We start from the raw sequence: 12756 nt of genomic DNA on the forward strand, positions 1-12756 counted from the left end.
ATATGCTGCTCCATCATCCAAAAGACCCCTCAGGTATTGATATTCCTTTATTGGTGGGATATAAGATATGTGTGGAAGTTTGAAAATAAATCTACACATTCTTTTTTTAGATTTTTAAAAAAATTTGTAAATCTACATATTCTTTTAACATGCTTCCCTTCAAGTCTAACCATCCTTGCCCAGAATGTGTGTTAGAAGTGATGCTTTGTGACTTATGAGGCCAGTTTCGAAAGAGAATATAGCTTGTGCCTGGCTTACTCTCTCCCTGGGATGTTTGCCCTTAGAACCTAGCTACCATGTTGTGAGGAAACCCAAGTCACATGGAGAGACCACACATGGGTGTTCTGGCCAGCAGTTCCAGTTAGGTCCTAAGCCAATGGGAGCCACCATCAATTGCCAGACATGTAAGTGAGGGAGCCTTCAGATGATTCCAGCTCCAGCCTTTGAGTCTTCCAGCTGAGGACGCAGACATGATGGAGCAGACAGAAACTGTTCCCATTGTTCCCTGTCTGAATTCCTAACTGGAAACAAAAAATGAGTTCTATTGTTTTAAGCCGCTACATTTTGGGGTAATTTGCTGTGCAATCATAGATAACCAACACAATGCAGCATCTTGTCCTTCAGAAATATTTGCCAACCCCTGTTCTAGATGAATATCTACATGCTAATTACCAAGATTACAATGATTGCTTCAGCAATGGAACCAAACTTAGAAGAACATACACAATTAAAGTCATTATCTGATTTAGTTGTAATAGTCTACTCTTATTTTCCAAGATCCATTGGTTGTTTTACACTAGTGAACTGGAGAATTAAAAGGAAGTACTATCATAGGAATTGATATGTTTGCATCATTCTTATCTGTGGTAGGACACTGATTTCTGCTCTTTTCCTCATGAGATAGTATGTTGGTTTTTATTGGGAGGACAGGAGGCCTGCAATGGCTTCCACTTGAACCTACCTTTCATAGTAACCTTTCTCTACTGTCTGAAAGCAAATGAATCCTACCCTTTGCTGAGAATAGCTATTCCCCCACTGCACTTGAGGACTGGTGAAAATATCACAAGGTAGGTTCAGGGCTCTATTCAGTCTACAGTGATGCAAAGTCCCATCAAAACTCTATTACCTAACTCATGAGCACCTACTCCCAGGCTGACTTCAGTGGTTCTTTGGGTCTTTGGGAATTAATGTAGTTTACAACTGGCATCCACTAAAAAGTGTGTTTCTTTTCCCAGTGCAGATTATTCCACCAAAATTGGCTGCATTTCTACTTGGGAAAGGCTAGGGCAAAAGTTTTCATGAATGGCAATATTTTAAAGCACTTCCTCAAAGATGTGTGGTTTCCTTATCCTTCAAGAGGCCCTGGTACTGTGAAATGACTCACTTCTGAGAATTTGAACAGAGGCCATATTTTCTGCTAGAGCAATCAAGACAGGTCTGATTTTTGCCAGACCTAAATTTTTCTTGAGTAAAACATGACTTAATTCCTGGGATCCCCATGATGAATGAACACAGTCAGAGGTTTCTGGATATCAGATCACTCCTTGAGCCCTTCTCACCATCCTTTTCCTGTTGGCTTCTATAATGGCCACACCTATGTTATTTCTGGTAGGTAAAACACCCACGTTTAGTATACTCCCTACCTCACTGAGGTCAAGGATTGTATTTCAATTATAGCCCCACTCACCACCATTCCAGGTGACTTTCCCTCTCCAATGTTGTCTTCAAGACAAATAAGAGGAAGGTCTTCTCTGCTCTAGAGGGAAAGAGAGTGAGGTAGATTGGTCAGGACCCACATGGTAATATAATGGTATATATAATGCATAGAGGCAATATAATGTTCCAGTCTTCCTCTAGGTTATTTGAAGGGATCCCTGGCCCTTTATGCTCACCTAGCATGGACCAGCATTTGGTCCAAGTCTGCATTAGCAAAATCAGCAAACTCATAGAACCTCAGCCATTGAGTTCAGTATTTCTGATGAGCACACATATCAATGAATTCAGCCCAATCCAAAATTCTATTCTGCTCACTTTTATTAAGCACTCTCAAAATCCAGGCTCAGATTTTTGATAATGTATGTTTAACAATTTCTGTAATTCTTTATGGAATTTTCTTCCCTACTCTGATTCTGCATTTTATCTTCTGGGCCATATTGAATTCAAATCCTATTTATTAGGTGAGCAACCTTGAAGAGTGTGACATGGGGTGAACTGTTAACTTTATCATGCTAAAGAAAAGTGGCTTCCTTAGGAAGGAAAGGTATAGATTACAGGGCAACAAGGATCAGTGTTTCCCAGGTCCTCTGCATCCTTCCCGATAGTCCCATTCCCACTGGTTCTTGGTCTGTCTCAGTGAATGCCTTAACATTCCTACATGCTTTTTGGCAAATGTGTGAATTCAGTTCATATTATAATTAAGACACCTGCCAATTCGGGCTCTGAATTTGTTTCCAACGGTCTTAACCTGGCAACTTCAAGTAATAAGAGTTTTTTGGTCACAGAAAGACTCTAAGTTTCACTCCAACTTGAAGACGAAAACTTCAGTATTTGAGTGGGGTTTTTTCCTTGCTTTAAGTAGCTCAGTGCTTTCAAAAGCACTGGCATTCCTCATTCTCTTTAGGTTGGTGAATAGCAGCATCTCCCTGCCACCTGCCCCCACCCCTGGCCAGGCTCTGTCCTCAGTGGGCACACAGTCCTAAGTGATGACTTGACTAATTTTGTCACCACTCTGTCTCATGGGTTGCCATTTTCCCATTCTGAAACATGGGTGTGAGTCTCATCTGATGCCTGCGACCTGCTCTCTAGCACCCATTTTCATGTCAGTTAATCTTATTAACTTATAAACAACCCCAGCTTCAGCCAAGAATGACTGTATGGGTATGGTTTTGTTTGGACAGCTCACAGAATGGGAGAAGGAGGGACCATTCGACCTCAGAAGGAGGTCATGAAGCCTCTCTCCAGGCCACAGCCATGGGTCCAGTCAGTTCCACCCACCTCTGTATGTCTTCATTTGAGTTTTCAAATTCCAATTGGCCTAACTTAGGTCAGGCTGAGATCCATCACTCTTGGATCTAACAAGTCAAGGGGAACCTGAAAGGAGCCTGGTGATGGTCACTGTAGGAATCATCATGAACCAAGTACTGCCTCTCCAGTTTGTATCTATAGCAGTGTCACTCTCAGTTTGCCAACAGGGCACATCCAGACCCTTGGCATTTAAGGTTAATTCAGGCATCAGAGTGCCCTTGCTTCCAGATCTCTCACTCTTCATCTACCAATTTCTCTCGTCCATATTGACTGGTAGTCTCTATTCTTGAACATTCTCTGTCCATTCTCAACTCTGCCTTTGCATAACCCCTTTCTACAGCGCTCCTCAGAAGTGTAGCTTCTCGTCCTTAGGCTTAGTCACTTCTCCTTCAGGAAGTCTTCCCTGAACACTTACTTGACACTTCCCATATTTTTTCTTTTATTGTCAACTTGTTTTCCTGTGCCATATATTGTCTTCTTATGCCACTCAGGGTCCCAGAAGGAAAAGACACACTCAAATTGGGCAGTTTGTGGAGAGTTTAATCAAGGGACCATTTACAAAGGTGATAGCAGGGTAGAGGGGGATGCAGTCTCCTGAGATGAGTGACAGCAGAGTTTAGTACCCTAGGCTCTAGGTCTGAAGGGTGAGGAGTCAGAGGAACTGGTGAGGTTCAGAGCTGGGAGATGAGACCTGCTGTAGGGGGATGCCTCTAGTCCTCAATGCTGCTGCACGGAGGGGCCTGGGGGAATAAATACCCTGACCTTACTCTTCTCTCTTCTTCCAACTTCCTGCAAGCGGTCCCTATGGACCTAATCCAGAGAGCAAGGGAGAAAGCTGGTGTGATTCACACAAGGCAGCTTCTCAGGCACAGAGAATGGCAGTGACTGGATCCGGGGCAGGATGGCGTGGTGCGCAACAGAATATTCCACACATATTTTAATTTGGTAAATTATTATCTTCTTGAGACCAGCAACCATGTTTTTCTTTTACCATTCCCTTTACCTCCCCTCATAAAGAAAAAAATTATAGATGTTCAGTAAATATGACCAGTTGGATTTTGACTGATGAACAGCATCTTGATTGAAAAACAGTAAGATGAGCAGAACATCTGACCCTCTGCCCATTCTCACTTGTCTTGTTTCAGAGATGTTGCTGTTCTGATTTTCACATTTCAGAATAGGGATTGGGCCACACTTACTAGCAGTCAGGTCCTTTGTGTGTTAAAAAGATCCCACACGTGCCTTAGTAAGTCTGATCTGTTTCTACCCTGCAAGCATCAGTATGTTGAATCAAGGTGTGCCCCACAGGGGCAGGTCCTGCTGTCTTGCTTTTCTTTTCTGGTCACACATGCTTTCAGCCTACCCATTGCTTCAGGCATGGGTGAGGCCCTCAGGAATAGATTTGAATTTTGTTTTTGTTTTTGTTTTAATTTTATTTCATTTATTTTTATTCTGGGAGGGTAACTGGGTTTATTTAATTAATTTATTATTTTTAGTGAAGATACTAGCGATTGAACCCAGGATGTCCTACATGCTAAGCATGTACTCTACTACTAAGCATGTACTCTACCTCTAAGGGGGAGGGTATTGAATTTTGGCTTAAGAGAAGATAGTAGAATTTAATAGGCCTTGAACTATAACAAGCTTCACCAAAGCCCTACACCAGGGAACTAGGAATGAGCCCAAGTAGTAACAAAGTGAAACCATGCTTCCTATCCTCTGTTCTTCCCTCCTGTGGCCACCGCATTGTACAATTCTTAGGGATATAAATGGCATCCCCTAGAGTTTTGCAGCTCAGTTGGACAAGATCAAATACAGGCATTCCTGAGTTTCTTTCTGTAACATCATCAAAACCTCACCTTCCACCTAGCACATGGGCATATTTTCTCCTTCACTGCTTTCTTGAGTGACTGCACAGGGCTAGCTGCGGCTCTGGCATTGGTGAAGGCCCCCTAGTGTTCACATTTCCCACTGCAGATGTGACTGAAGTAGGTGTTAGCAAGTGAGGAGGATGATCTGAGGGTTGGGGCCAATTTGTAAGGACCACAAAGTAAGCCAGGAAGAATCTTGTCCTATCTGAAAATTGAGAGGCTTTTCTCAGTTTGGAAAGTCTAGATTGCAAGAGGCAGCCATTCTTCTGATGGCATCGGGCAGTGGCCAGTAGACTAGCCTCTTGCTTAGTCAGGAAAGGTTAACTTTGAAAATAAGCAAAATCTAGGTGTTTGGAATTTTAAAGGCATTAGTATTTCCGTATTCAAGCCCATATTCATATCCATATATATACCTACAGCTATATGTATATTTAACATCATTGCTTTTATCCCTTCTGCTTTATTCCTCAGCCAGGATCTGGGGCTCTAACATCCACTTAAGTCCTGCAGGACAGTCCTGCAAATTCATGTAAGCCCTACAGTCTGTAGACCTCAAGAGCTGAAATTTGGGGGCTTTGATTTTGCCACCAGTATGTTGAACCAACAGGACATATGAGATATAAACATAAAGAATCTTTTCTTTTGTGTCTCATGTCCCTTTAAATTGAATTAGATGCTGAAGTTCTTCTAGCCCCAATGAAAAGTGGGGCAGTCCCATGACTCTTGTCATCACGCTTAGGTACAAAAAAGTCCCGTGATTATTTGAAGTCATGAAAAGAGAGAGTTTCAATTCAGAAATTGAAAGGTTGATCCCCATATGAATATCAAAATTCAACGTGATTTGACATTTAAATCTTCTCCCCATCCCCCAGCTGGGGGATGACATGTGCAGGAGAGAGAAGTGGAGGCACCACTCTACTTATCTCTCTCCTTCCCCAGCATTTCTCCTCCTTCCCCTGCTTGCTAAGCACTAAGCATAGTTTTTGCTTGACTGGCCCTGTCATAAGATGATGACTTCACCCCTAGCCCCACCCCTGGGGCTGGCAGGTATTTAAAAGTTGATTCTTTCTCTCATGGACTACTTTGGTAGAGTCATTGGAGATATCCCTGGGAATATTCAATAAAACTCCTGTGATTTTTAAAAAAATGCATTTTCCCTGACAACTTCCTATTATCCCCTGTTGTTTCGGCAGTCAGTTGCACACACATTTTTCTCCTCCTATAGACAAGCTTCATCCAGGCAGTTTTCTTGGGCAAGATTAGAAATACTCTAGTCAGCTCCCTCTCATCTGGTCTATGGAAAGGAATCTCACATTCTTTGCCAAAATCAACCCTGAAAGTATATATACATTTCAAAGTAGTGGCAGTTTTTCTCTACTCCCCATCTCCTGCCACCACCACTAACCCCCACGCCCCAAGCAGCTGGCTGGCCTGTCTCTTGTGTCCTGATTTCCTGGGTTACAGTCAGATATTTAACTGCAGTGACTTGTGTCACGCTCTCTGGTTGTCCTATTTGCATCACTTTTACCAGACTTGAGGTAAGAAGCAGCACCCACCATGCCCTCCTTCCTTCCCATCCCTGGTGTAGAGGTGGAACCAGCAGCCCTCAACAAAGAACTCCTTTTCAAGTATCTCCCTGATTTTCATCAATTCAATATTTTTAACACTTTTTTTATTGAGTTATAGTCATTTTACAATGTTGTGTCAAATTCCAGTGTAGAGCACAATTTTTCAGTTATACATGAACATACATATATTCATTGTCACATTTTTTTTGCTGTGAGGTACCACAAGATCTTGTATATATTTCCCTGTGCTATACAGTATAATCTTGTTTATCTATTCTACATATGCCTGTCAGTATCTACAAATTTTGAACTCCCAGTCTATCCCCTCCCACCCCCTCCCCATTGGCAGCCACAGTTTGTATTCTATGTCAATGAGTCTGTTTCTGTTTTGTATTTATGTTCTGTTTTTTTTTTTTTTTTGGATTCCACATATGAGCAATCTCATATGGTATTTTTCTTTCTCTTTCTGGCTTACTTCACTTAGAATGACATTCTCCAGGGACATCCATGTTGCTGCAAATGGCATTATGTTGTCATTTTTATGGCTGAATAGTATTCCATTGTATAAATGTACCACATCTTCTTTACCCAGTCATCTGTTGATGGACATTTAGTCTATTTCTGTGTCTTGGCTACTGTAAATAGTGCTGCTATGGACATTGGGGTGCAGGTGTCTTTTTGAAGTAGAGTTCCTTCCATCAATCCAATATTTTTGTCCCTAGTACAGGTGAGGGGTCTTGAGGGTTGTAAAACATGTTTTACAATTCCTTTATCAATTCTGCATATAGTCTGCTTTGGAATACAGCATTGGTGATGTCCTGCTGCCCCAATGAAAACTTCCAATGTGCTGTCTTGGTACAGACTGTTAGCATTTGCATTAGTCAGCAGCACTTGACTACTACACACTCTAACCTTATTTTGTTTGTTTTGACCTGCATTCAGGGTCAAGGTAGAACTAACCTGGGGATTTAAGCAGCTTGTCTTCAGAACTCACATTCTGAGTACCCCCACCCCAAATTTGGTCTCCTTCCCTCATGACTATGGATATCAGAGGCCCAGATCCTGTGGGGTGTGGATTATCAGGGGTCTGGAAACTTCTTATGTAAAGACAAGAAAGTAAATATTTTAGGATTTGTGGGCTGTACGGTCTCTGTCACAATTACTCAACTCTGTTGTGGTAACACAAAAGCAGCCACAGACAATTCGTAAACAAACGAGCATGGCTATCTTCCAGTGAGACTATTGACAGAGCAGGCAATGGGTCACAGTTCACTGACTCCTGGATTAGATCAGTGAACAGAGAAAGAAATGGTGACCTTAACTATACTGGGGGGTGACCTTAACTATACTGGGGATTTACCTGGGCAGAAAGGGAAGAAAACCCCAGTGATGGAAAGCCTATAGGCTACGAAGGACAGAAACCTGCTTTGTTCAGGAAATGGGAAGACTTTAGAATTTAGCTCTGGAATTTGAAGAAAACCTCAGAAACTCAAGCTGGAAAAAGATCATCTTTTTTAAACCAGTAAAATATGATGCTCAACAAAAAGGAGGAGCAGCAGGGAAATCATCACTAAGGTGTGTTCAAGGTCGCCTGCCATTGTCAAGGTCACTTTAGTCTTCACCACAGCAGGCTCTTTGTCGTGCACTTTTGTGCCACTGTGGCTGCCAGCACATTGACCTACCTGCTTGGACACTGCTCTCATTTACACTCTTTGCTTCATGAAGAAGTTGTTCCCAAACCTGTTCAAAGATCTAGCAAATGCTTTATCCCTCAAGCCTTAACTGAGCATGCCCAGCTAGCTTCCAACATCCAGTATTGCCTGGAGCTTTCCCCATAGCTGGGAGGGCCTCTCCAGAGCCAGAGAGGCTGGAATTGCTGGAAAATTAACACACCCCTCCCAGGGGCAGTCATCAGCCAGTGACCGATGTGAGTAGAGTGTTAATACCCCAACTCCCTTCCTCCTCAAATGAAATAACTGAGAATTGTGAGTTACACTGCTCCCCAGTTTTCTAGTGGTCTTGAGCTCCAGTCACTCCCCAGTGGAAAGTACTTCATAATGTACCTTTGTTGATATCTTTCTCTTCCATGTACTTCCCTACTAACTCTTGGAGTTTTCTGCACTTTCCAGGTAAACTCTTTGATCTCTGCTTCTTTCTCAGGAACTGCTTTGGGGGGAACCCAACCTAAGCAGAATGTCACTTTCTCTGTGTACTTTTCTTTAATGTCTCCATTCCACTTTCTGCCTCAGGGGCCTTTGGGCACCTATCACATTTCATTATAGTCGTTTGAGTCAGATGGATCTCTTCCACCGAATGGTGAGTTTTCTAGAAATGAATCTTACTTCATCTTTGCATCACTGGCATTTTCCCCAGCCTGTCACACAGTGTTCAAGATGTGTTTGCTGACTACAGAAAGCTTGACACATAGGTAGAAAAGACATAAAGAGGCAAGTTTGAAGGGGCTAGTGCTGCACCACTAACCGCATACAAGAGCCACTAGCCACATGTTGGCGGTTTCAATTGAAACTGGATGAAAACGAAAAATTCAGTTCCTCAGCCTCACTAGCCACATTTCAGGTGCTCGATAGTTGCATATGGTTAGTGATTATATTGGACAGTGCAGATGTAGACCTTTTCTATCATTGTGTATGGTTCCATCAGACAGCATGGGACAAGTGAACACAATGGAGCATACAGAATCTGTGATTTTGTTACGTGCAATTTTATGTGGGTCACAGGGCTCCTAAAAGCTTTCAGGGATCAGGGGTGTATGAACAAGTACCTGTATCCTGCACTTGTGGTTACCTAAGGGCAGATACTACTTCATATTGCAAGAGAGAACCAGTGATGTATAGTTTTTAATTGATTGTTTTATTTACATTTTGGCTGAACCACAAGAAAGAGAAAAAGTAACTTCAAAGTTTCCTAGCCAAATTGAGATCCATGTTGCATGATTTAATGTTCCACAGTTCACATCCTGTGCTGCCCACGTAGGGTTGGGTTGAGGTAAGACCTTTCAGACACGAGTGAAGGTAAGAAAAGTCAAGGTCATTCACCAGCGGTCAAGATTGGATGGGGTGGATGGCCAAGAGCATGCACATCCCTTCTCCAAGCATTTGATTAGGAAGTGGAATGTTTTGGCATTTGAATATTTTCTATCTTAAAGTGGAAGTTTCTCTCATTTGGGTTGAATTTAGGCACTGGCAATTTCCTTTTTAAGACATGATTTGATTTTGAACTAGGGCAATGTAGAACAAGAACACTGTCCAATTCAATTTGACAGTGAGCTCCCTGAGGGACTTAGCTGAGAACATGGCAGGTGCTCATCAGATGTTTACTGAATGAATGAATGATGTAACCAGATGAGTGAATGAACACATGAAACTTGAGTATACCTTAGTGAACAATTGAAAATGCACTTGGTCTCATGGGCAATGGGAGGTGATGCTGTGGAATTGTCCACCATGCCCCAGCCCTCTTTCTTTTTTTTTTTTTTTTTTTGTTTAACAATCTATTTTGTAGACTTTGAGCATCTAGCTCCTAAAACTTCAGCAAGATCAAAAATTATATATATATTCTCAAATTTTGTTTAATTTTTTGAAAACTGTGTTCCCACATTTCAGAATCCAAAGGGCACAAAAGGGTATTCAGAGAAAGGTCCCCCCTTTTCCTATTCATTATGCATATCCCTCCCTAAAGACGACCACTGTTACTGCTTTCTTTTGTATCCTTTAAGAAGCTGATCAGTGCGTCTAAGCACAATGCAAAATGTGTGTGTGTGTGTGTCCTCTTGTTTTTTTAAATATACACTCTGTTTTGCTCTTTGTGTTTTTCAATCAACCATATATTCCTTCTGGTGCTTTAACTCTTCCTTCACACTGTCTCAGCCAAATTCTTCTCTGGGTGCTCTTGTCACCTTTCTTATCAGCCGTTGATCTTTCCTAGCCTCCACACGTATGTTGTCTCCTAACTTACTTCCCTGCATGGTTCTGAGCCTCTACTCCGTCCTCTATGTGTTTCCAGATTTTATCTTCCTAGCTCACCATGTTGATTGCTTTACTCCCCTGCTCTAAACAATAGCTCTCCTTGCCTCCCCAATAAAGCCTGAGATACTTTGCCTGAAATTCATGGCCCATTCCAACCTTCCCACCCACCCTGACACCCACACATGTTCCTGCCCTCCCCTCTCACCTTTGTATTGGGCATTCCATTGACTTAGGGTGCCTTCCCACAAATCTTCTCCCTTTTCACATCCTGCCCCTCCTTCAGAGACCTACTCAAAAGCCACTTCCTCCATGAAGTCTTCCTCCCTGAGATCCCAGCTCTTTCTTCCTGGCCCAGGCACAGCATCAAGTGTGTTCCTCTTTGCACTGGAATTATTTGTGTCTGTCTTATATCCTCTACCACAGGGAAGGTTTCATGGATGCAAAGATTGTTTGTCTTACACATTTTTGCATCTTCAGTTAACCTAAGGTAATGTTTGTGCATCCTGTCTGTATCACCTAACACAACAGTTGTTGGATAATGATGATCAATCAGTGAGACTGGCGTGTAAGAGGACAATATCTGAACAATTCAGGGCTCTGAGAAGTTTCTATGAGCAGGGCCTTTATTCTCTATACCAAACTGTTCTTCAGTTGAGTCGCTCCTGGGAAATGTGGTCATTTGGTGCAAATAGGAAATCAGTTCACTATTAAGAATATTCAGAACAAGTGTGGCATGCCATAGTGGTGCTTGAGAGTACATATGCACAAATTAAAAAAAAAACACTTTTCATCAAGCAAGGAAAGAGTTCGGCACATTAAGAAGTAATGTAACTGATTTATTGTACTTTGTGAAGTAAGTTTCATTTATGTGAATCACTGGCTGAAGTTAAGTTTTAAAATATAAAAAGTGTTACCTGTTTATAGCTGCATATAGTAACTATCTAACATTCAAGTGCATTACATGTATGTAACTCTTCAGAGAATCAAGCAAAGCTATGCTTTTCAGGGTTGATGATAAGTTGACCTTTGGTAATGACTTTGGGGTGCATAGATATTCCACCATCGTTGTGTATATATTTTAACATCTTCAAGAGCTTCATTGTTGCCCTGGAAGTTCAAAGGACTGGTGTAGAGGTCTATACATTTGCTTCATCTGCCCTGTGCATCTTCTTTAGGCAATGTTCTGCATCTGACCTAAAATACAGCAGAGAGTTCCTGCTCCCCTGTTGATGGGGATACAGAGCTGGTTCTTTCCAGTTTTTCGGCAGGAAGGAATGGGATGTATTTGCCCAAGTAGATGGCCACGTGCCTGTGGAAAAAGTGGCGGAGGTGCTTCTGGAACCTCTCACCGACGAAGGCGTAAATCACAGGGTTGACACAGCAGTGCGAGTGGGCAATCACCTCCGTCACCAGCATGGCCAGATCCAGCTGTCTGCTCTGCTCACAGTCGGTCTCAAAGTTCATTTGAAAAGCAGAGAGAAGGAGAACCAGGTTGTAGGGTGTCCAGAAAATGAAGAAGACCACCATGATGACAAAAATGAGCCGGATGGCCTTATATTTTTTTTTACTGGGGCATCTCAGCAGCGTTTTAATGATTCCTGAGTAGCAGACAGCCATAACAAGCAGAGGCAGAGCGAGACCCAAGATATTCATCCTCAGAGCTTGGAAACTCTTCCAGGCATCTTCTCTACCCTGTGGGTAAAGAGGATTACAGACAGACTTGCCAAACTCCTCCTGGGACTCATGGAAGATAAAGTCAGGGATGGCTGCTAGCCCTGCCAGTCCCCAGGTGAAGGCACTGGTGACGATACCAAAAGTGACCGTCCGGGCTCGCAGGGCAAACACAGCGTGGACGATGGCCAGATACCGGTCTATGGTGAGCAGGATGATGAAGAAGATCTCACTGTACAAGCCCATGTGATAAAGCCCAGAGAGCAGCTTACACATGCAGCGGCCAAAAGCCCACTCTTTCCACCCAATGTAGTGAATCCAGAACGGCAGCGTGAGCAGGACAAGCAGGTCAGAAACGGCCAGGTTGAGCAGGTAGATGTTGGTCATGATGTGGAGCCTCTTGTATTTTGTAAGGATCATCAGCACCACCACGTTGCCCAGCAGGCCAACCCCGAACACCAAGGAGTACAGCAAGGGCAGGAACTGGGCACCCAGCTCCTTGACATCGACTTTTTCGCATGGCATTGCCTCCTCATAGTCGTAGGGTGTGGTCTCCACAGCCTCTGTCCCATTGACTGAGGCCTCCATGTCCCTTGTCGTCCCTGTGATGGAAGAACAGAGCAGCCCACGATTAGT

General features: G+C 42.9%; 1 protein-coding gene across 4 annotated transcripts in view; it reads right to left on the reverse strand.

Annotated features, from left to right (window-relative positions):
- Nucleotides 1–11272: 11272 nt before the first annotated feature.
- Nucleotides 11273–12756, reverse strand: part of LOC105103464 (C-C chemokine receptor type 3) — a 31024-nt gene continuing 29540 nt past the window's right edge. For all 4 annotated transcript variants that reach the window (XM_064496618.1, XM_010997060.3, XM_064496619.1 and 1 more), the window contains exon 2: nt 11273–12722. In XM_064496618.1, the coding sequence (XP_064352688.1) occupies nt 11644–12708 (1065 nt within the window). In that variant the 5' untranslated portion in view covers nt 12709–12722 and the 3' untranslated portion in view covers nt 11273–11643. The remainder of the gene's footprint in view (nt 12723–12756) is intronic.

The sequence above is a fragment of the Camelus dromedarius genome, chromosome 17, assembly GCF_036321535.1.
Source record: "Camelus dromedarius isolate mCamDro1 chromosome 17, mCamDro1.pat, whole genome shotgun sequence".
Lineage (NCBI taxonomy): Eukaryota > Metazoa > Chordata > Mammalia > Artiodactyla > Camelidae > Camelus > Camelus dromedarius.